The 21300-nt window shown below is 40.1% G+C and overlaps 1 protein-coding gene across 3 annotated transcripts in view; it reads left to right on the top strand.

Annotated features, from left to right (window-relative positions):
* Positions 1–19877, top strand: part of GREM2 (gremlin 2, DAN family BMP antagonist) — a 107451-nt gene extending 87574 nt beyond the window's left edge. For all 3 annotated transcript variants that reach the window (XM_019746849.3, XM_074316784.2, XM_074316785.2), the window contains one exon: positions 16988–19877. In XM_019746849.3, the coding sequence (XP_019602408.3) occupies positions 16988–17495 (508 nt within the window). In that variant the 3' untranslated portion in view covers positions 17496–19877. The remainder of the gene's footprint in view (positions 1–16987) is intronic.
* The last annotated feature ends 1423 nt before the right edge of the window (positions 19878–21300 follow it).

Genomic DNA, 21300 nt, shown 5'->3' with positions numbered 1-21300 from the left:
AAGTGCTAGTACTAGTGTTGTTAAGTATTTGTGTTGTTTAACTCATAAATTCCAACCTCATATAATCCCAGAAGTGCCCTCCCAGAGAGAGAAAGGAAATGAGTAAATGAGGAAAAATAATAAAAGCCTTGCTGATATAGAGTACCTCCAAGAAACTTAAAGCACTTCTGTGATATTATCTAATTCTAACGTATTTTGATCTCATTAAAAGGGTGAAGTAACAGAGATGAATATTTTAAGTTATGGAGAGGGGAAAGTGAGGCAGAAAGAAGTTGATCTAATAGGGCTCTTTAATAAAAATCATTTAATAAATCATCAAAACTGAGTGGAGGAAAAGTTAAAATTCAATTGACCAGACTTCTGAGAATTTGATATGTGTCAAGGATTTATAGGATTCGCTGGGATCATCTGTTGTTTCATTGAAGAATAAGCTTAATGGCACCATTACACATCAGTTACACTGACACTATCCACAACCTCCTGTAAACTCACAATCTGCACGCCCCACTCCCATTCCAACTACCATCTCCTTCCTATGTACTCATGCACAGCAGTCCCCCCAAAATGTTGCCTGTAGTTAGGGTTCCTCACCCCCCATTCTCTCCTCATTATTGAATGTGGCTTCCTTTTGAAACATTTCCATTGAAATTGCTCTCATTAAATTGACAGTAGTCTCCATATTACCAAATCTATAGGCCCTTTTTTTCTCGTCACCTACTTAATCTCAATAGCATTCCAAAGAGTTGATCACTGCTTCCTTGAAATACCTGCTTCTCTTGACTTATGTGACACCAGTCCTTCCCCATTTATCTTATTTACCTCTGGCTGCTGCTTCTTAATTTTCTTTGCTGACCCTCCTTCTCTGCATGACTTTTCAAGGCTGGAGGGCCCCTGAGCTGTTTTCTTAGCAATTGCTCTTCTCTAGTATCTGTCTAAATATGCTCATCCATGCCCCGGCTTTAAACATCGTCTCTCCCCCAATGTGTACATTTTACTCTCACCTCTCACCTTTTGACTCATATTATCTTTTCCACTTGGATATCTAAAAGACATCACACTTAACATCAATTTTTTTATTTCTGCCCCATACCTCCTCTTTTCCTAGTTTTTCTTATTTCCAAAGCTTTGGTTCACTCCCACATCTAATGGAATATATGTCATGTTGTTTTTAGTCCCCAAACATGTCTTAAAGCCATTTCCTCCCCCTTCTTCTCCACTACTATGACTCTAGTCCAAACCACAACTATTTGTCATTTAGATTATTCCAGTAGCCTCCTATATGGTCTTCCACTTGCATTCTCACCAATAGACCTACTTTCTTCACAGAGCAGTACGAATTCTAAGTTTTTAAGACATTTAATTAAAGCATATCATTTTGCTACTTTATACCATGTGCCGGCTTCCCACTGAATATGCAATAAAGTCCAAACATTTTATCATAGTCCGTAAGTCTATACGTCATCTGATCTCTATCCACCTCATCCCTTTCCTTTGATACTATCGCTGTTGCTCCCTAAGCTCTAGCCACCCTAAGACCATGGCAACTTGTCCCCATCCCAGTTCATTCCCATGTTAGCTGTTCCCTCTTCCCGGAAATCAGAGTATCACTCCTTCTTGTTATTCAGTTCTCAGGTTGTACACTCTCCTCAGAGAGGTGCTCCATAATCATTGAATCTCATGATACCCCTATCCAAATCACCCTATCTACCATCATCCTGTTCTATGTTCTTCATAATATTTCTTGCTATCTGAAAATATCTTAGTTTTATATCACTTGCTAGTTTGTTATTTACGTACCCTCACTAGAATGTAACCTCCTGGAAAAGCAGGACTGTGTCTGCTGTATCCCCAGTTCCTGGTGTCTACAACAGTGCCTGGCATATAGGAAGTTCACAAGAAGTGTTTGGTGAGAAAGAATGAATTTACATTTGGGTGAAAATGTTGCAGTGGAGCACTTTAAAGGAGAGCCTAGGGATAGTAACTGGGACCGTGTTTCCCTGAAAATAAGACCTACCTGGACAATCAGCTCTAAATGCATCTTTTGGAGCAAAAATTAATATAAGACCCAGGCTTATTTTTCTATAATGTAAGACCGGGTCTTATATAATATAATGTAATGTAATGTAATATAGTATAATGTAAGACCGGGTTTTATATTAATTTTTGCTCCAAAATACGCATTAGAGCTGAGGGTCCAGCTAGGTCTTATTTTCAGGGAAACACAGGATTATAAAGTATATTAAATTTCTACTAATATCAAGGCCTTAGGTTTTTGAATAATAACTTAAAAATTTATAACAAGTTATATCACCAAAGTGAAATGTGAGTGTGAGTATTTTACATGAAAACTTTATATGGAATGATTCTGAAGACATCTTTCTATACAGTGCTTAAAGCAAGTGGGAGCTCAGATGTTGCATTGCTTTATAAATCTATGTGTCAGAGAAGTAAGAAATGTATTGCAACTAGCAAGGAGCAGAGTAATTGTATTCAATTATTTAAAATTTGTATCATTAAAGCCCTCTGCCTATAAGTTATGTAACAGAAAGCTCATATACCAAAAAAAGAAGAAAAAAAAAGAATCATCTAGAAAGCTTACTAAAGTACAGATAGTGGGCCCAAAAGCACCCACCCCAGAGTTTCCGATTCAGTAGATCTAGGGGTGGGAGTAGGGGGCAAAAATTTGCATTTTTAATAAATTCCCAGGTGATGTTTATGCTGCTAGTCAGGGAACAACACTTTAAGAATCTCTGATCAAAATTGATCAGCAATTAATTGTGAAAAGAGGAAAAGGGCCTGCCTTCATAGTTGTAAAATTAGGAGGATATTTCAGTCATAACTTCCAGAATTATTCTACTTGCCTATTGCTAAGTTACCCAGAAAAATCACTTTTTACATTTTATATTAATATACGTCTATTGTCCCATTTAATGTCAAAGTTTCTCTTTATTACTATTTTTTTAAACACTTATAGATGTTTTCATACTGATGCTCTATTCATGTATTTCCTTTATTCTTTGCTAGCAAATTCTTCTCCTGTGTTCACTTAGAGAAGACCCTCCTCTAAATAATGTTTGCTTCTCACTATTTCCCTGCATTGAAACAGTAACTGGGTCTTCAAAAAATTTCATTATATTTAAAAATTATTGGCCAGCGCAAACAAAAATTACAATTAAAACAGTTCGACATAGTGAACTGAGAAGATGTAAAGCTGGTCAGTGTTCTTTCCTCTGCTTTTGCTTCACCCCGTCTCTTCTGCTGGCTTCTTGGCCTGGTCAGGAGTTCTGAACTGCTGGTTATCTCTCTCAGTCTAATCAGGGGCTGCAGCAGCAACCTCATCCACCGTCCCTGGATCAAAAACACTTGATTTCTTAAACAAATACTCAAACCCATCAAATCTTAGAGTCCAAAGTTCTCTTAGTGACAAAGTAATGTTATTTCTAGAGATCTATATTAATAGATCTACACTCCACAATTAACGTACACATGTTCATATCAATAGTACTTATCAAGTTGAAAACTGGACACAACCTAAATAGAAGAATAAAGTACATGGAACACACATACGTATTAGAAAATTATATAGTCACTGATAATTATTTCTTTCTCTTCAATATTTTTTGAATCCTCCAAATTTTCTACAAATAACAAGCAGCATTTTTGTAGCCAAAATTAAATGATTATTTTAAAGATAAAAGGATTAAGTTTTTTAAAAGAAAGGCAAGTTAATTTGGATGCTACACATAGTGCCACTTTCCACCCAAGGCAGATGTCTCTTTTACTACATCCTTAAGGAATAATCACAAAACCTTTATTTACGTATTTTTTTCTCCAAGAAGGACTTAACAGTACTATGAATTAATCCACACACTTTTCTTTTGTTTTTGAGAACAATATTTGATTTTTATTGATTTAGATTTTAACTATAAACTGAACTTTGTTTATAAAATTGTTTTATATTAATTCCTCTGCTAGTTTTTTAAATTGAGACAAAATGCACATAACATAAAACTATTCATTTTAAAGGGCATAATTCAGTGGCATTTAGTGCATTCACAAAGTTCTGCAACCGCCAGCTCAGTCTAGTTCCAAAACGTTTTCATTACCCCAAAAGGAAATCTTGTATCCATTAAGGACTTGTTCCCCATTCCTCCCTCCACTCCCAGCCTCTGGCAGCCACTAATCTGTGCTTTGTCTCTAAGGATTTACGTATTCTAGATACGATTCACTTTTCAAAGACCTATAGCTATTATTTAAAACAAACAAACAAACAAACAAACAAAAAACAAGAAAAAAAAACCGTATATTGAGTAAGAATACTTTTCCTGGCCTACCTGTTCATTGGCCTGTTCCTTGGTCCTAGCCTGCTCTGGAGTAGCCCAGGAGGGGCCGAACTGTGACTTCCATGTGACAGCCTTTCAAATATTTGACTGCACCTCTCAGGGATTATGCTCTCTCAACATCCTATGACTACAGTTGTGAGTGCTTTGCTAAATACCTATGATTTTCTTCATAGGAAATACATCGAGTTCCTTATATGGCCCCTTTCCTCATAACAGATACGTGCTGTAGATCTCTTCAACTCTGTAAGCACCCACTCAACATGGGCTGCCTGAAAGAGACCCGAACTTCACGAAGTAGAGAGAGGGGCAGGCAGATCATGAGAATCAAATGATCTGGTTTGTGGGCAGGCCTCTGCTTCTACATGAGTTGCCACCTTCTCTCCACTCCATCTGAGTGGCAGTGGGACAGGTCCCTGGTTCAAACTCTGCCCTGGGCCCTGTACAGGGATCTCTTCTCCCAACACTGATTTCCATGGAGCAACAGAAACTGCATCTCACAGGCTTGAGAAGAAAGGCATCCTAAGTGGAAACACACATCACAATTCCTTGCAAATCATCTCCCTCACATCTTCCTGTCACAAACCATTAAAGAAGACCTCTACTCTAAACATGGGGAAATTGCTCAAAGAAAGAAGAGATTAGTCTCTGGTCCTCATTAATGAAGATGCAATTAATGAAGTTTGCCTTTCCCAGTGGACGAGAGCCCAGATGATTATATTTTAGACAAATAATTTAGGCTGTGTTTTTCAGAATATGAAGCACTTATTAAAAATGCTGTTTCTCAGGTTCCAGCCCAAATCCTGACATCAGGATTCCTGCAGTATGTAATCCTAGGATCTGCATTTTTTAACAAATTCCCAGGTGTGGCTTGTTTTTAATGAAGTTTGAAGACCACTTAAGAAAAAGTGTTCTATGTTGAATTTGTTTTGAATACAAATAATAGGTATTGCTAATACAACTTGCTCGATGGAAAAATGTGCCAAGCTTGAGTTTGGAAACAATATATTAGAAAATATTTGATAAGTTTGGCTTAAGGTATAACTGGCTCTGTTTGATGTTAACAAGAAACAGTCCCTACAAATACTTCAAAAGTTTAGTAGACGTCCTTTTATTTACATTACTTATAATTAGGCTGACCCAAGGAAAGATCTGAACAGAGAGTTATAAAAAGCAGAATGGACACCGAACACAACACGAGCACATGTGTGCTCAGTAAATATTTGTTGCATGAATGCTACACTTAAATTTGCTTTATTTCCCAAATAAAAGGCAAAGTAATGATTCCTAACCTCCCAGGCTTTCCCCTTCTCGAATATCAGTTGCATTCTGCCTGTTTGAATACTAGGAAATAGAACATTTGTCATTTCTCTCAAATATTAGATATTCATTCATTTGATCAATAAATATTTATTAGTCATCTACTATGTGCTGGGACCTGGGCAAAGTTTCAGGGATGTGGTGGTAATCCAAACAGACTTGGTCTCTACTCTGAAGGAGTTTCCCATTGGAGAGGACTAGTAAGTTAGGACTAGTTAGTTGACAGATGAATTATTTGAAAACCGAGGGAAATCTCAGAAAAAATATAGGGAACTTCAACCCAGGCATTCACTTGGAACTTGCCTCATGTTTAGCTTTTCAGGGTGATACTACTTGGGTTACTGCTGTTGTGGTTCAGAAAGTAATTTCTATCCTCTCTAGTTATTCCATTTACCTCACTCGGAGTGAATCCTTAAATATTTGGAAAGCTTGATGAATTATGCTTTATCAGCAACATTTCAAAGCATAATAAACATGATTCATGACACATTATCTTCACGTCTTCCCCACTGCAATCTTGTTCCCACCCCAAGCACGTCCCTGAAAGTCCTCCAGCCAAGTTTACCTCCATCAATCCAGCGAACACTTTTAAGCCTTTACCTCATCTGACTTCTTACAGCCTTGACTCTTCCTGCCCTTCCTCGGCCACCTCTGTACATTCCTTTTCCTCATTCCCTTGAAAAGCTTGTGTCCTCAGAGTACCATCCTCAGCCCACTTCTCCTATTAATTTGACCCCCCGAGTGATCTTATTACCCCTATTGAATGGAACCCACTTTAGATCCATCCTCTGAGGCCCATCTTCTACCAGACACCTCTAGGGAGGGCCTAGAGACCAGCTACCTGCCGACCAGCTCGTCCTCAAATATCCTCTATCATGGCGAATGCCAGCCACAGCCTCATCCCCAGCAGGTACTAGATTTCCACCTATTCTTTATTCTCATATCCGTTCATTCACTTCAACATGTTAAAAGCCCCAATATCTAACCTGTTTCCTTCTATTCTATCCCTATTACCTGTTAGTTCAGACCCGCGTCCTTTCTTTCGTGGATTACTCAAATAACCAATTAACTATACTCCTACTTCCAGGATTAATGTCACTTTTAGTTTATTTATCTCATTCCTGGCACAAAGTCAGCATCTTATTCATCTTTGTATCCCAAGCCCTTGGAAAGTGCATGGAACATGTAGAATGAATGAATGAATCAATTAATGCTTACATCATTAGTAAAAATGCTGCCTAATATAGGCTCATAAATGGGATGGCTTTTGGTATTGGTATTCATTTTTAATAGGTTTTTGACACTTTTTAAAAAACTTTTTCCATGACTCCATGTCCATTGGCATGTTTTAAGTCTCTTGGTTGTCTCTGGTTATGTTTGTTTTCTTTGGTCACAAGCCTTGAATTTGCCCTCCAATTTGTCTGATTTCAGCATCGGTTGTCAATAGTAGCTAACTTGAAAAAGCCAGAGTGCATAAGACTTACTAACTGAACCAGACTTCTTGTTTCAATTAAATTACTTAATATGGGACTTTCCAGCTCTCTATGGACCCATTAGCCAACAGAGTGTTTTGAAAAACTGTCAGGGAAGAAAGGTTGCCGAGTTCGAGAGACACGAGTGTGTGAATAGGAGAGGAACAAAGCCTGAGGTCTAGCTTCATAACATTTACTTGTGGTCATAAACTTTTTATGTATAAAATAATTCAAGGATGAATTATTCTTCTTGCCCAGTATCATTAACACAATTCTCCTGCTTAGAAATAATAATATGATATGTTAGCATACTTAAATATTTTAGTGTACTATTCTCTAAACATTTTTACTTCTAAGTCTATATAACCTCTCACAAACTTTTTAATTGACATCTAAAATTTGCCATGGATGTCATTTAAAGAATATTGCCAAGTTGATGTTTTAAAATAAAATGGTTTCAATACTTTTTTTTAATGTCTGCAGAGGAATCTGAATACCGTAGTAGCTAAATATTATAGATATTTTATGCCCCCTATTACACATTTTTAAAAATACATATAGAAATAATTCTTTAAAGAAAAATTTGCATTATTTTTTCTTGAATTTGTATTTCCCCACAGAATTTTCCTAATAGTTTTTTTGTTTGAAAGTCTTTATTTTTCACTCTTTTCTGTGACAAAAAGTATGCACATAAATTTTAATTTTAATTCTATTGCCATAAAGCTTTAAGTATTTAAAATTTTCCTGTGGATTGATTACTCATTAGAATGAAGAACACTATTTGTTCAAAATACTGTAAATATGTTACAAATGTAGTAAATAATTGTTAAATACAAAAAGGTAAATATCAGTTATTTACCTCTCTTAAAGAAATGCCCCATACATGGAGAATTTTGGTTGTTATTTATGATTTCATAAATGAAATATATTTGTTGTCAAGAAAGACAAGATTCAGCCCAAGTTTTCCACTGTGTGTGTGTGTGTGTGTGTCTATGATTGTATTATGTATATAATATATACTAAGGAAACAGGTTCTTTGTCATCTCCCATCTTGACTACTCCAGCATCCCTTCTTGGTAAAGGTCTTCAAACTGGCCTCTGTATAGTCCTGGGAGTTACAGAAAGGCTTTCCAAGGGCTATGTGTTTAAGCGTAGTTTTAGAGGAATCAGTATTCAAATCCGCAACTTCCTTTTGCTCCTTCTCTTCTAAGAGATCTGCCTGAGATCTGTTCATAATGGGACAGGCAGGAAAGGGGTTTCCTAATTCCTTCAGTATTCCCTTTTTCCACTTGACTAGAGAAAGGGATAGCTCCCATGTAACCTACTCTGACTGTGGTGTATTTCCTGAGGTACAACAAAGGCTCTTGGGCCCCAAACAAAAGGACGATTCTAAATATTGCTGTTCTCACTAAAAAGTAAATGACTAATAAATAAATCCCTTTTGGTTGTTTCCAATAATTGGCCTTAAATCAAAATTGAAGGAGGATCTAACTGAATTGTCCCAATAATTTGCCTTAAATCAAAATTGAAGGAGGATCTAATTGAATTGTCAGATGATAGGTCACCAAAAATAAAGTTTTGATGATGATCACTATGTGGTTTTTCAAAGTCTGAAAAAATTTTTAAAGTGAGACATTTGTTGCTATTAAAAAGCACATTTCTATTACAGTCTGTTTATGTGAACATATTTCCTTAGTATATGGTTAATTCACTGTCTTAGCAGCATAATCAAGCGTTCAGGTGCTTTCCGTTTTGTGCTCTATACTGCAAAGACCTGACTTTCCTCTCGTGCTTGTACTCTCACAGTGGTTGCCACAGCCTGAGTCATCAAATCCCTGCAAAACCACAACCAAAAACCAGACCAATAATTTCTCCTGGCATGTCTCTTTCCCAGGAAGCTGTTCCTTACATCTTAGTAGTTACAGTGCATCCTTGCCCATACCTAAATCAATCACTCGCAAGGAGAGTGGAATAACCAATTGTCTTGGACCAATCTGTATACCGTGGTATGTAGAAGGGCCTGTGAAGACTTAAACTCCAGTACCTGAACAAAATTATGCTTCTTTAGCAAGGAATAATGGGGACATGGGCTCCTCAGTAGTAAATTAGCAGGGTCTGCCCTGTCACTCAGCTCTCTGGTTTGGGTGAAAGGATAAATGTTGTGCTGTTCATTGAGATAGGAACTGTCAGAAAAGGAGGTGAGTGAGAAAATAGGATGAGATTTCGAACATAGAGAACCTGGGATATCTACAGGACATCCAGGCAATGTTTCGTAGGCAGTTAGGTATAGGGTCTGGGAGTCATGAGCAGATAGCTGTTGGTGGACGTCTTCGGCACAACTGCGTTTCTTAGTCGGAACATGAAGGAATGAGAAAACAAGATTATGGAAAAATCTTTAGGGACTAGCAATCTTTTAGAGAAAGCCAGAAAAAAAGGAAAAAAAAAAGAAAAGAAAATCAGGAAAAGAGGTGGAAAGAGTGAAGAGAAATAGAAAAACAAAAACTTTTTGTCATAAATTCCAGAGGAAGTAATAAGGGGTACACAGTTTTGTCAAGCTTTACTATGTGCTCTGTCACCATTTCCTACATACCATCATACAAGTAAAACAAAGTAGCTCGAGCAGAGAGTGAACAGGAGAAGCTGATGGAATAGATGGGCAGGATGTTTTTGATTTTGCTCAAAGCACTTTAGACAAGCCTTTCTAATTTGTATGTATACATAGACAGAGGATCTGTATATACCCCGCTTTCAGGGAAGTGGCAGCCTGCTGTTTTAGAAGCTCTCCCTGAACACACAAGGCTGCCCAGGGAAGGAATGAGGAAGGGACTTGAGGAGTGCAGAACCACTGCAGCATGATGGATCCCTTGAGCACAACAACCTAAAATCTTAATTTGAAAACAAAACAAAACAAAAGGTTTTGTCTAGTGACTACAGACAACACCACTGGCTATAAAATCCTTAGTGGGTCACTCATAATATTTCTTCCTTCCTTTCAAAGAAAACTCATGGTCTTTTTCGCTGAAAGACAGCTGAGGTTATGACTTCATCTCAGAGCAACATGAAACGGGATGGCAAGTGCCATTAACACCATTTTGCAGAGGGGAACCCAGAGAAGTGAGTCACACAGGGTCACGAGATGGGCAGCCCTGGGCCCAGAAATCATGTTCTCACTCCCATTCCCAAATGGCCCTGCTCTAGATCAAAGCAACCATGTGTGTGTGATCTTACAGATTTCAAAAGTTTTCCCATCCATTTTCTTACTTAATTTAATGCTTTGCTGCCATCTTGCCTTGGTGTTATATTTCCCAGACTGAGTTTATCCTAACAATTTCTTCAACCATTAAGAACTGTGATTAAAATTCCTAAATGATACTCTTGCTATTCAGAAGTCAAAGCAAGTAATGATAGTATCACTCTTTCTTTAGCTGAAAACCTTTTTAAAAAATATAATTTTTCCAGATGAAAATAAACTTCTCCTGGAACAAAATGATTAGTCAACATTCCACTCAGGCAATGTCCCTTGGAAAAGTAAATGAATCCTTTTGTATTTCAAACTGAGTAGTGTGGGATGCCTTCATTATTGTGCTTTGAAATTGCAAGCTACGTCCTATTCTTCTCATGACAGTTCAAAAGATTTATAGTTAGTACTTCTTATTTCTCCTTTTTCTAATATTTTCTCTCTTTAACTTAAAGTTGCAATCATTCCTTTTCAACATACAACTACTGCATTTGAGCTTCGTGATCAACTCTCTTGTAATCAGAGAGATGCAGATTAAAGGAATAATAAGGTACCATTTCAAATTTTTCAGATAGGCAAAAAGTAATATATCGGGTAACACCCAGGGATAGCAGGTAGGTGTAGCAGCAGGGACTCATATTACCCGGGAAAGAGCAGAGACTGCTATAAGCTCTTGGAAAGCAACTTGGCAAAACTTAGTCAAGCTCAAGTTGTACATATCCTATGACCCAGCATTCCACTTCTTGGTGTATCCTCTAGAAAAACTCTAACAGATGGGCATAAATAAACACCAAAATGTTCAGGGCAGCACCATTGGCAAAAGTGAAAATTTAGACGCAACTAACTATTCCTCAGTAAAGTGAATGCATGAACTATTCTTTCATATTCATCAGTGGAGGTGAAGAGACTCCTAAAAAATCCACATGTCTAAAACCTCAAACACCTATTTCTGAATTAAACATCTGCAAAAGAAGAATGTTGTGCTATTTATCCGAAGGTCAAATATATACACACACAAACACACTCTTATCCACAAAACATAAGCAGTAAAAGCAGAAAGACATCAACAGGAATGGCACTTACCAAGTTTAGGGTGCTGGTCATCCCAGTGAGGTAGGCGAAGAATGGGAGAATGAAACTAGCTTTACTTGTACTATTTTATTTATTTCAAAATAGAAAGAGATTGCAAAATAAAGACGGGAAATACTAATACTGGTTTAATCTTGGTGGTGGGTTCCTAGGCTCTGGTATATATTGTGTCTTGCTCTGTGTTTAAAATGTTTTATAGTTAGAAACTTTAAAATTCAAAAGGACTTTTCTAGCAAAAGAGACTAAAGCCAAAGGGAAAACAATGACTGGATTGGATAGGAAAAGTTTAGAGTAGGATTTGGCCAAATTTTCCTGTAAGAGGCCAGATAGGAAACATTTTTGACTGTGATGGGCAATATGGTCTCCATCCCCACAAGTCACTGTGTCCTTGTAGCATAAAAGCAGCCAGAGATAAAATGTAAATGAATGGGTGTGGCTGTGTTCATTAACTTTATCTTCAGACCTCAGCTTGGTTTTAGCCTGGAGGCCGTAGTTTACTAAAGATCGCAGTTGCTAAATGTAAGTGGCTTCAGTAGACAAACAATCTTAGGCTACAAGGACGATCCAGGGGCTAAAGAACATTCACATCTAGTTGGGGAGCTAAACTGCCACCTCCCAGCCTAAGAATGCAAATCATAAACCTCTGGTTGTTGTGGTTCTAGTATGAGGTTGGTGCAAAACTAATTGCGGTTTTTGCAATTGTTTTTAACCTTGTAAACCCAATTGCTTTTACACCAACCTCTAGTAAAACTCATAAAAATAATCTCTGAATTCTGACATTGTTGGGGGTTTTGTTTGGAGTTTCTTATTTGGTTTTGATTCTGTTTTCACTTGGGCCATGGGAACAAGTTTATCCCAGGTTTGTCTGCCAATATTCAGCCCTGGGTACTTCCCTTCAACCTTCCAAAGATGCCTTGGAATTCTTAGGTCACAGAAAATATTTGAGCCCCATCCCATGCACTACTGATGCACTGCCTAGTACTGCCTTGACCTGACCTCTAAAACTCAACAAGTTCACTCTGGGAGTGAGTTCATCAGCTTAGCTGTACCCTTGACCTTTGCTCACCTACATAGATCTTTAGGCCAGGATAGTTCAGCCCTGCTGCATCCTTTCCTAGAAATTAGCTCCTATTACAGAATCCCTTGACACTTCTAAGAAGGGCTTATAGAAGGGGCCAGTGATTTTCCAGCTGCCTGAATATTAGACTTCGGTCTGGGCAGCCCTTGTTCTGGTATCTACAAAGGCCAGGCCCCAGCGCGTTCAGTTAAGAGGAAAGTGCTTCCACTACCTCTCTCTTTGCACAACCCACTTGGACCGGCCCAGTCTGCCTAGCCCATCAGCATTTACAGTCCTGGCAATGCTTGCAAATTCATGACATAGTTAGGCCATAGAGATCACTAATAAAACCAACAGCATTTATTTACAAGTTTCTTCTGCTACAAGCCAAATACCAGCGATGAGGATAAAATGAAGTATCTTTGTGCTGTCCTTACTGGCAGTTGTGGCAGAATTCCTGAGAGGTAAATTGTACGCCAACCATTTCTCTGAGCAGCAGAGCAATGCAGGGCATAGCAGGACTCTGCTAAATGCAGGTCCTGGTGGGGCCACTGACGCGTGTGTGCATGGATGGTTAGAGAGATGGAGAAAGAGGCACGCACATTCTCTCCCTGAGTAAGCCCGCTAGCTAGGGCCAGTGGACTATGGGCTGTGAGCAACAGCTGGCTCAATTGCTTTAGTGCTCCTGAAGCAAAGAGAATACAGCCTAACAGTCACCACAGCAAAATACTTCTTCCCTACTTACCTGTCCTGACACAGAGATGCCAGAGCCTTGGTAATCTTACTGCTGCTCTGCGTGAAGGAGAAAAGAAGCAACGTGAAGGGAAGGGAAGAGGGAAGAGAGAAGTACCTGGCTTGGTCCCAGTCACCTAGCTTTCATCAGCTTCTTTTCCTAGTCCTGGAAATGGGAGGTTTGCTTTTCTCCTTAGGTTCTTGTGAGGCATAACTTCTAGGGGTGATTGCCAGATGTTTTGAAAACGTTTTAAAGTGTGCTGAGGACACATCTAATATTGTTGACTCTGAAAGTTTTTCCCCAAATCAATCTGAACATGTTATAGCTCTGTTCTCCCTGACAACAACCAAGAGCTGTTGCGGGAAAGGATGCATTTTTGAGCCTATCAAAGATGCATGTGAAGCTGTTCCTGGAACTAGGACTTGAGGACCTCTGTAAATCTTTCCTGGCTGGGACTTGCAAATTTTTGGTTGTGTTTACTCAGAACATTAATAATTTCGGAAATTATTAAAATGGAACCAACATATTTTCTTTTTAAGAGACTATTGCGATCACAAATCATCCTGCAAATATAATAAGTTGTGTAAGCTGAGCAAGTCCAATACTAGATGCTTGCCACGAGCCAGCGGGAAGTGTGGCCATTTTTATAGGAAACTTCATGTGTGGAACTCAGGAGGCATGAGAGCAGCCCTTTCAAAACAGCTTTGCAATTTCAATCATTGTGTTGGACACAATGTTTCTACACAAGAAAAAAAGAAATTCTTCCTTTTTCTCCCCTTCTGATCTTAATTGTTCTACTTCCCTGCCTATGTCATCTACATTTACCTAACTCCTGCAGTTTCGGCAGTGTCGTCACCTGGAGGAACCATATACAGACTTTAAAAGATGCTTTTGATGCAGAAGTTTTCTATAGTTTGTGTAATTTTAGTGCCCAACGTCACCACTATAAATTTCATAAAATTGAAAAACAAGAAGAGATGCCGTTTAGGCATCTCCTCCTCCCTCTCCAGGATAACCAGTGCTCTGTCCCTGTCCCCTTCCTGTCCTCTGCGGTGCCTACAAACGTCACCTGAAGCACTTCTTTGAAATATAGACCTCAAACTCCACACCAGATCCACGGATTCAGAATATTTTGGCGTGGAGCTCAGGAATCTACATTCTAAGACATCCTAGGTGATTCAGATATTATTGGTCCCAGGATCACCACCAGGAGACCCTATGCCATTATTCTTGTGTAACTGTCACACTGTCATTTCCATGCCTTTCTCTATCTTCTTAATTGCAATTTTGTCAAAGGCAACAAAACACATGGTATTCATATTTCATTCAACACGTATTTATAGAGTTCCTACTATTTACAAGGCACTGTTCTGAACGCAGCAATCCATAAAACAGGCAGTTTTCTCTCTTGGACCTTACATTCCAGTAGAGGAAGTCAGGCAATACAAAAAGAAAAACGGGTAATTAAATACTGTCTTATAAGGTGTTAAGTGCCATGGAGAAAAACAAAGCAGGGAAGGAGACAGTGAATGTCAGGCTGTGGTAAAGTTACCCGCTAAGGCCTCACCAGGAGGTGGTAATTGAGCAGAGGCTTGAAGACTGTGTGGGAGAAGGTCATTCTGGGGGGCATACAATTATGGGGAAAGGCAATGCCAGGCTCTAGAGCAGAATGCCAGGCTCTAGAGCATACTCTAGAAACAGAAAGGTGGTGGGTGTGAGCAAGGAGGAGAGAGTAGGTGAGAAGCCCCCGGAGACTAGAGTGGGGAGGGCAGATCTTGTAAGGGCTCACCTGACACTGGCAGAACTTTGTCTCTGAGGGAGGTACTGGAATTCACAAGGCTTATCACAGTGCTTGCTCTAGATGAAATACTCACCAAACACTTGATGAATGAAGGAATCATCTGCTGCTGACATGCAAAAGCCTGTGGTGGCTTAGACTTAGACTAATAACAGTGACACAGGGAAATATTTTAGCTCAGATGTTTTTATACGGCACATTATGTCCCAGAACTTATTTCTCTTATAACTGGAAATTTGGACCTTTTGACCACCTATCTATCAAGCTATCTATCTAGCTTAGATATTTTAACACAAATATTTTTAATAAAGAGGCAAATATACTCATCTGCAGCCAAGACACATGGACTCAAATATACTGGCCATGTGATCTTGGTAAGTTATACAGCCTCTCAATGCTTGTTTCCTTGTCCATAAAATGGGGGAAATGGTAATACCTATTTCATAGAACACTGCTGATAACTATGCTTATACATGAAAGGAAACTGTAAGAGTGTCTGATGTGTATCCAGCTCCAATAAATATTAACTATTATCATTAGCATGAATATATTTAAGATGTCTATAATAGTTCGAGAAGCTTAACATGTTTAATATTAAATTTAGTCATTATATATGATTATGCATGCTATATGTATTATAATTAATATATACTACATAACTATATAATGCTTTTATATATAATATTGACGTGTCATTGTGGGGTGTACACATTAAAGGAATGAGTCTCGTGTGGTTCTGTGAGTGGTAAAAGACACAGAGAGAGAATGTCCAAATGTGACTTTGATGATGACAAAGAGGACAGCTCTGCTTGTAACAGGAGACAATATCTATTCATATAACACGATAGAAACATCAATTGTCTCTATTGAGAGGTACTGCTGTTCCTTGAGGATATACATGAAAATATTACAATGAAAACTGTGAAGTAACTTTAAAGAAGTCCATCTGTCAGTCAGACTTTGATGTGCTTCCTACAAGACATGGTTTAGAGGAAGTGTTGGTCTCCAGGTCCCATCATTAAGTGTTGGCTGGGTTTGTGTCATGGACCAAAGAATAATCCACTCATATTGTCACCTTGGCATTCGCCAAAGGCAGTTTTCATACAGTTGTGGACACTTCTTAATTCGCCATTGGGAAGTGGTTTTCGCTGCAAGAATCTAATTCATGACTCATTTGGATTATTTGAATATCTTTGTGCAGATGGTAAATGTTATTTATTATTTGTTAACAATTAACAGGCACAAATATTAATTTTCCTAATCTATGTCCATTTCTAACTTTTATACTCATTTTTAAGAAACTTGTGAACCACGCTCACCTTCCCTTTGCATTTTATTAATTTTCCGGATCATATCCATGTCTAGTGATTAATTTTGATGGCTCTGGAGGCAGATGCCTGGCTCCAAATCCAAGCCAGTACTTCGTGACTGTGCCACCTTGGGCAAATTCCTCAACTTTTGTGGGTCTCAGTTTCCATCGCCATAAAGTAGGGATAATAAATAACGTCACCCCGTCAAGCTGCTTTAAGGAACAAATGAGATATACATGTAAAGTATTTAGGACAGCACTTGGCATTACTGAAACACCGTTAACTGTTGGGTATTAACTATTATTCATACTGGCAAACTGGCTTAAGCTAATTTTGACAGCCTTTCTTTGTAATTCTTCTGTAGGTCTTCAACACGTCTGTTTTCTTGCTAGTACGTCCTATTTCGTCCACCCCCTTGCCTTCGGGGCAGTATTTAGGATATCATCACTGATGTCTGCACATGTATTATTTAATCACTTCTCACCTCCAGCTGCCCCTGGGCATCCAGCAGCCGGCCTCACCCCTCCTGACGGCAGATCCTCCCAAGAAAACCATAACACATTAAAAGGAAAAGAAGCCGTAGGTGTCACCCGCCCCGACTAACCCCTCTCAATGCTTTTCTTGTCGCAGGATGTTCTGGAAGCTTTCCCTGTCCTTGTTCCTGGTGGCCGTGCTGGTGAAGGTGGTGGATGCCCGGAAGAACCGGCCCGCGGGGGCCATCCCCTCGCCCTACAAGGACGGCAGCAGCAACCACTCGGAGAGATGGCAGCATCAGATCAAGGAAGTGTTGGCCTCCAGCCAGGAGGCCCTGGTGGTCACGGAGCGCAAGTACCTTAAGAGTGACTGGTGCAAGACGCAGCCGCTGCGGCAGACGGTGAGCGAGGAGGGCTGCCGCAGCCGCACGGTCCTCAACCGCTTCTGCTACGGCCAGTGCAACTCCTTCTACATCCCGCGACACGTGAAGAAGGAGGAGGAGTCCTTCCAGTCGTGCGCCTTCTGCAAGCCCCAGCGCGTCACCTCGGTCCTCGTGGAGCTCGAATGCCCTGGGCTGGACCCTCCCTTCCGACTCAAAAAAATCCAGAAGGTGAAGCAGTGCCGGTGCATGTCCGTGAACCTTAGCGACTCAGACAAACAGTGAGCGCCCGGGGCAGGACGCAGCCCCGCACTGCGCGACCTGCCCGCTGGGTCACGCCGCCGCCGCCGCCGCCTCTGCCCCTGTCCACTGAACTCACTCACACGCTGCCTGGTGGCCTCCCTCAGCAGCAAGCACGTTTCTTGGGGCTGATGGTGTCCTTGTCACAAGCGCAGACCGCAAGTGGGGCTTTGCTAATGTGTTCTTCGCCGACTCCGGGCCACACCTGTGCCTCCCAAACCAGGCTGTGTTTCAGGCTCGAAGGAAGATGCTGGAAAACCACCACCCACCACCCAGCAGTCAGAGAGGATCTTTCGGGTGATGCACTGTCGACCGGCATTGATGTTTCCACCATGTGGAAAGGCGAGTATTTCCCTGTCCTCACCCTACACTCCAGCTGGCCCCTGCCTCCCTGAAGTAAAGGATGCGCCAGTCTTGTGAGCAGCCCTTCAAACCTCTGCTGCTGGTCCCTGTACCTCTGGCTGGGAGAGTTCACTGTGGATTCCAGGGCTGTCCTCTCGCTGCTGGGCTGTGGATTTGGACAAGGGCCACAAGCTGTCCGTGGACGGGGAGTTTCTCCTAACCTGATACCAAGACGACGACTTGAGCCGCTAGGTCATGAAGTGGGCTTTCTTGGGGACCGTGCTCACAGCAGGCCACGCTCTCCTCACCCCCAGCCGCCACCACCCCACCTTCTTCCTCACTTACCCCGCCCCCATCTATGGACTAAAGATGAACTCTGGTGTGCATGCTATTATCGCTGCAATTAGAATATTATTACACACAAAGGTCTCTATATTAACGCTGGTTTTATCATTGACCTATATTGTAAAGAGCCGTTGAAAAGTATTATAGGCCTATCCATGTATTGTTTCACTTGTTTTGACTCTGGCTTTGCGGCAGCATTCTGATTAAGGACCAGAGCAGATGAGCATCTGCCCAGAAAGTGTTTTACTCAGAATTACTACCTGGCAGCAGTTTACTGTCATGCACCTATTCTTAGATTGGGAAGGGAGATGGGCTGAGTTGTGATTTGACGTTGAATAGGATTGCAGGGAAGGTAGTAAGGCATTGCAGCACAGTGTGGGAACCGGTCTGGGATGGATGGGTGTAGGGAGGTGGGGGGGTCATTGGGAAGTTGTGAACCTGAAACTCAAAAGCCCCTGTAATATGTAATATGCCCGTGTACCCTATTTCACTGCCATGACACTCAGCCAAAATTATGTCCTGTAAAAGAGAGAAATATTTAAAAATATAAAGAGTTGGGTCACTTGGTGATATAGGAGGAAATAAAGGATAAAATCTATTGAATAGAAATCTAGCTGAACTGTCCTACAGAAAGCAACTGGCTTCCTTTTCAAAGAATGGTCAGCTTTCATTTTTATAATGAATCGTTGAAGTGGTCATGTTGTGGTCTCTTGATATAAGGAATTTGACATAATTCATTTTCCTGCAAAATTATACTTACTCTGAGTCCTTTTGTTAAATTGCCCTACCGAAAGTGTCCCTGTGAGTGGTGTTTATGGAATCTGACAATGTGAATGAGATTTCAGTCTGATGGGTGGGAATGAGCATACTTGGAAAACTTTTCACTGGTAATTCCCAAGCACTCGGTCTCAGGTGCTCTGCTCAGGGGACTCAGGAAGGCTTGATTTCCAGGTATGTGAGCACCCCTCCACAAGCTGCTCTGGGAACTGAGGCTTCCCAACATTAGACAGTGATGGAGCATCTAGAGACATTCACCCGGAGAGCAAGGATTCGGGTAGGGTGTGGCATGTAGGCAAATCTGTTTCCTGCCCCTGCACTGCAGGTTTCATTTCTGTCACTTCTGTGACACCACGAGACCTGAGCAAAATGCACAGTTATAAAGGGGGGTGGAAGGTCTCGGCTTCCGAAATGGGCATATACACCCTAAGTCAGGAAATTTGTATTTAGTGGACACCTCAAGTCAGACTCAGGCAGAACATACAGTAGAAAAGCTGTGAGGGAAAGAGGTCCACGTGATTATAAGGGAGGCCAAGGGAGTGGAGTAGGAGGGAAGTGGAGGGCAGTCTCTGGTCAAACTGCAAAGCCAACCCCTGTCGTTTTATGAATACAGAACCCAAGCAGATAGGGGAAGCATTAAGCTATGAACTCACAGAATACAAACATGAGCTCACTCTTTGAACACAGTTGTGGGAATAGCAATGGAAGCAATATGATATGCTGCAGTGTGAGGCTCCTTCTGGGGGTTCTTGTATGTACAGAGTTTACTTTATAATGGCTCAAATTGTATTTAATTGTTTTTTTTGTTTATAAATGAAGAAAAGCTATAAGTATAATGTAATTATTTTATAGGTGTACTATTAAATTATAGAACAAATAAAGATACTCTAGGATTATATGTGATCCTGGTGTGATGTGCCATTAAAAGTGGGATTCTGCACTTGGTTTGGTGGGCAGCATAGGAGCTCCAGCCATGGTGAGTGCAACCCCAAGCCTACATCACACGATCGGCTTTGGGGCCTGGCATCTTCAAAGAATCAAAATCAGGCATCCAAGGAGCAGAGGTGGTGGGGATGGCTCTCAATCCGGGTCTTGGGGAGTTTCCAAGCTTCTACAGATCCCCCAGCAGCTGAAGACAGAATTCCTTTCCTATTCTTACTGTGTTCTCTGAATCAGAAATACTGAATGAGGAAGCCTTGAGAAAGTGCTGCGAACAGAAGTCTACTATAAACCTCGTCTGCCATTAGCAGCCAGTGCTCCTCACTTAGCTCTTCAACAAGCCAGACCCTGTCCTGAGTTTTGTCCGTTTTCATATTCACTATTCACAAGTTTCAACATTTCTTAATTTAAATACTTTTTAGATTCACAGAGTCTTAGTTTTTCCTACTAAACATTGACTTATCTGCCATTCAAGAAACTCAATTACCAGTAATAATAATAATAATAATAATAATAATAAACTTGAATAAAATTGCATATGGTTGATTCACTGTATGGATTTAAACGGAATTTAATTTGATAATGAATAATTCATTTTAGTTTATTAAATGGGACCCAATACTCCACTTAAATGAGACTAAGATATTCCTATTCACTTGTTTCTGAAGTTGACTGATTGAATTTTAAGTTATAGTCAATGAAAATGAATTTTTCTATTGAGTGAACAACTTAAGACTGTATGTATTCCTAGACAGCATATTTGATGGTTGATCTATCACCACTGATTACTAATGTCTGGAGAGGGGATAACCAATAAGACCACATCATAAATAATACAGTTAAAATTTGTCGATCATCAGGTTATCTTCTGAATCCTTTTTAACCCCCACTCTTGCCACCTTCTTCACCCAATCCCACTGCCACTGCTTCTCAAGCACAGCAGGCAACTGATGTTTTATGAAAAGGGAAATAAGGGAATCCATGCAGTTTTTTCATTGTTGTTGTCTGTATCCATTGGTGTTTTGGGGTTGCTAGCTTCGCTAGTACTCAATCTAAGACACATGAGGAAAAAAAACAAAGCCACACTCATATTAATCCTTGAGTCCTGAGATTCCCACCCAGTCTTCCTTCTTTTCCCAAACTTTTGGAATATATATATATATATATATCGTGTTTCCCCCAAAATAAGACCTAGCCGGACCACCAGCTCTAATGAGTCTTGTGGAACAAAAATTAATATAAGACCCGGTCTTATTTTACTATAAGACCGGGTCTTATAATATAATATAATGCAATATAATATAATATAACTCTGGGTCTTATATTAATTTTTGCTCCAAAAGACACATTAGAGCTGATGGTCCTGCTAGGTCTTATTTTCGGAGAA

This window comes from Rhinolophus sinicus, chromosome 6 (genome assembly GCF_057876585.1).
Source record: "Rhinolophus sinicus isolate RSI-liver-muscle chromosome 6, RSI-T2T, whole genome shotgun sequence".
Classification (NCBI taxonomy): domain Eukaryota; kingdom Metazoa; phylum Chordata; class Mammalia; order Chiroptera; family Rhinolophidae; genus Rhinolophus; species Rhinolophus sinicus.
This window is presented reverse-complemented; position numbering and strand designations above follow the sequence as displayed.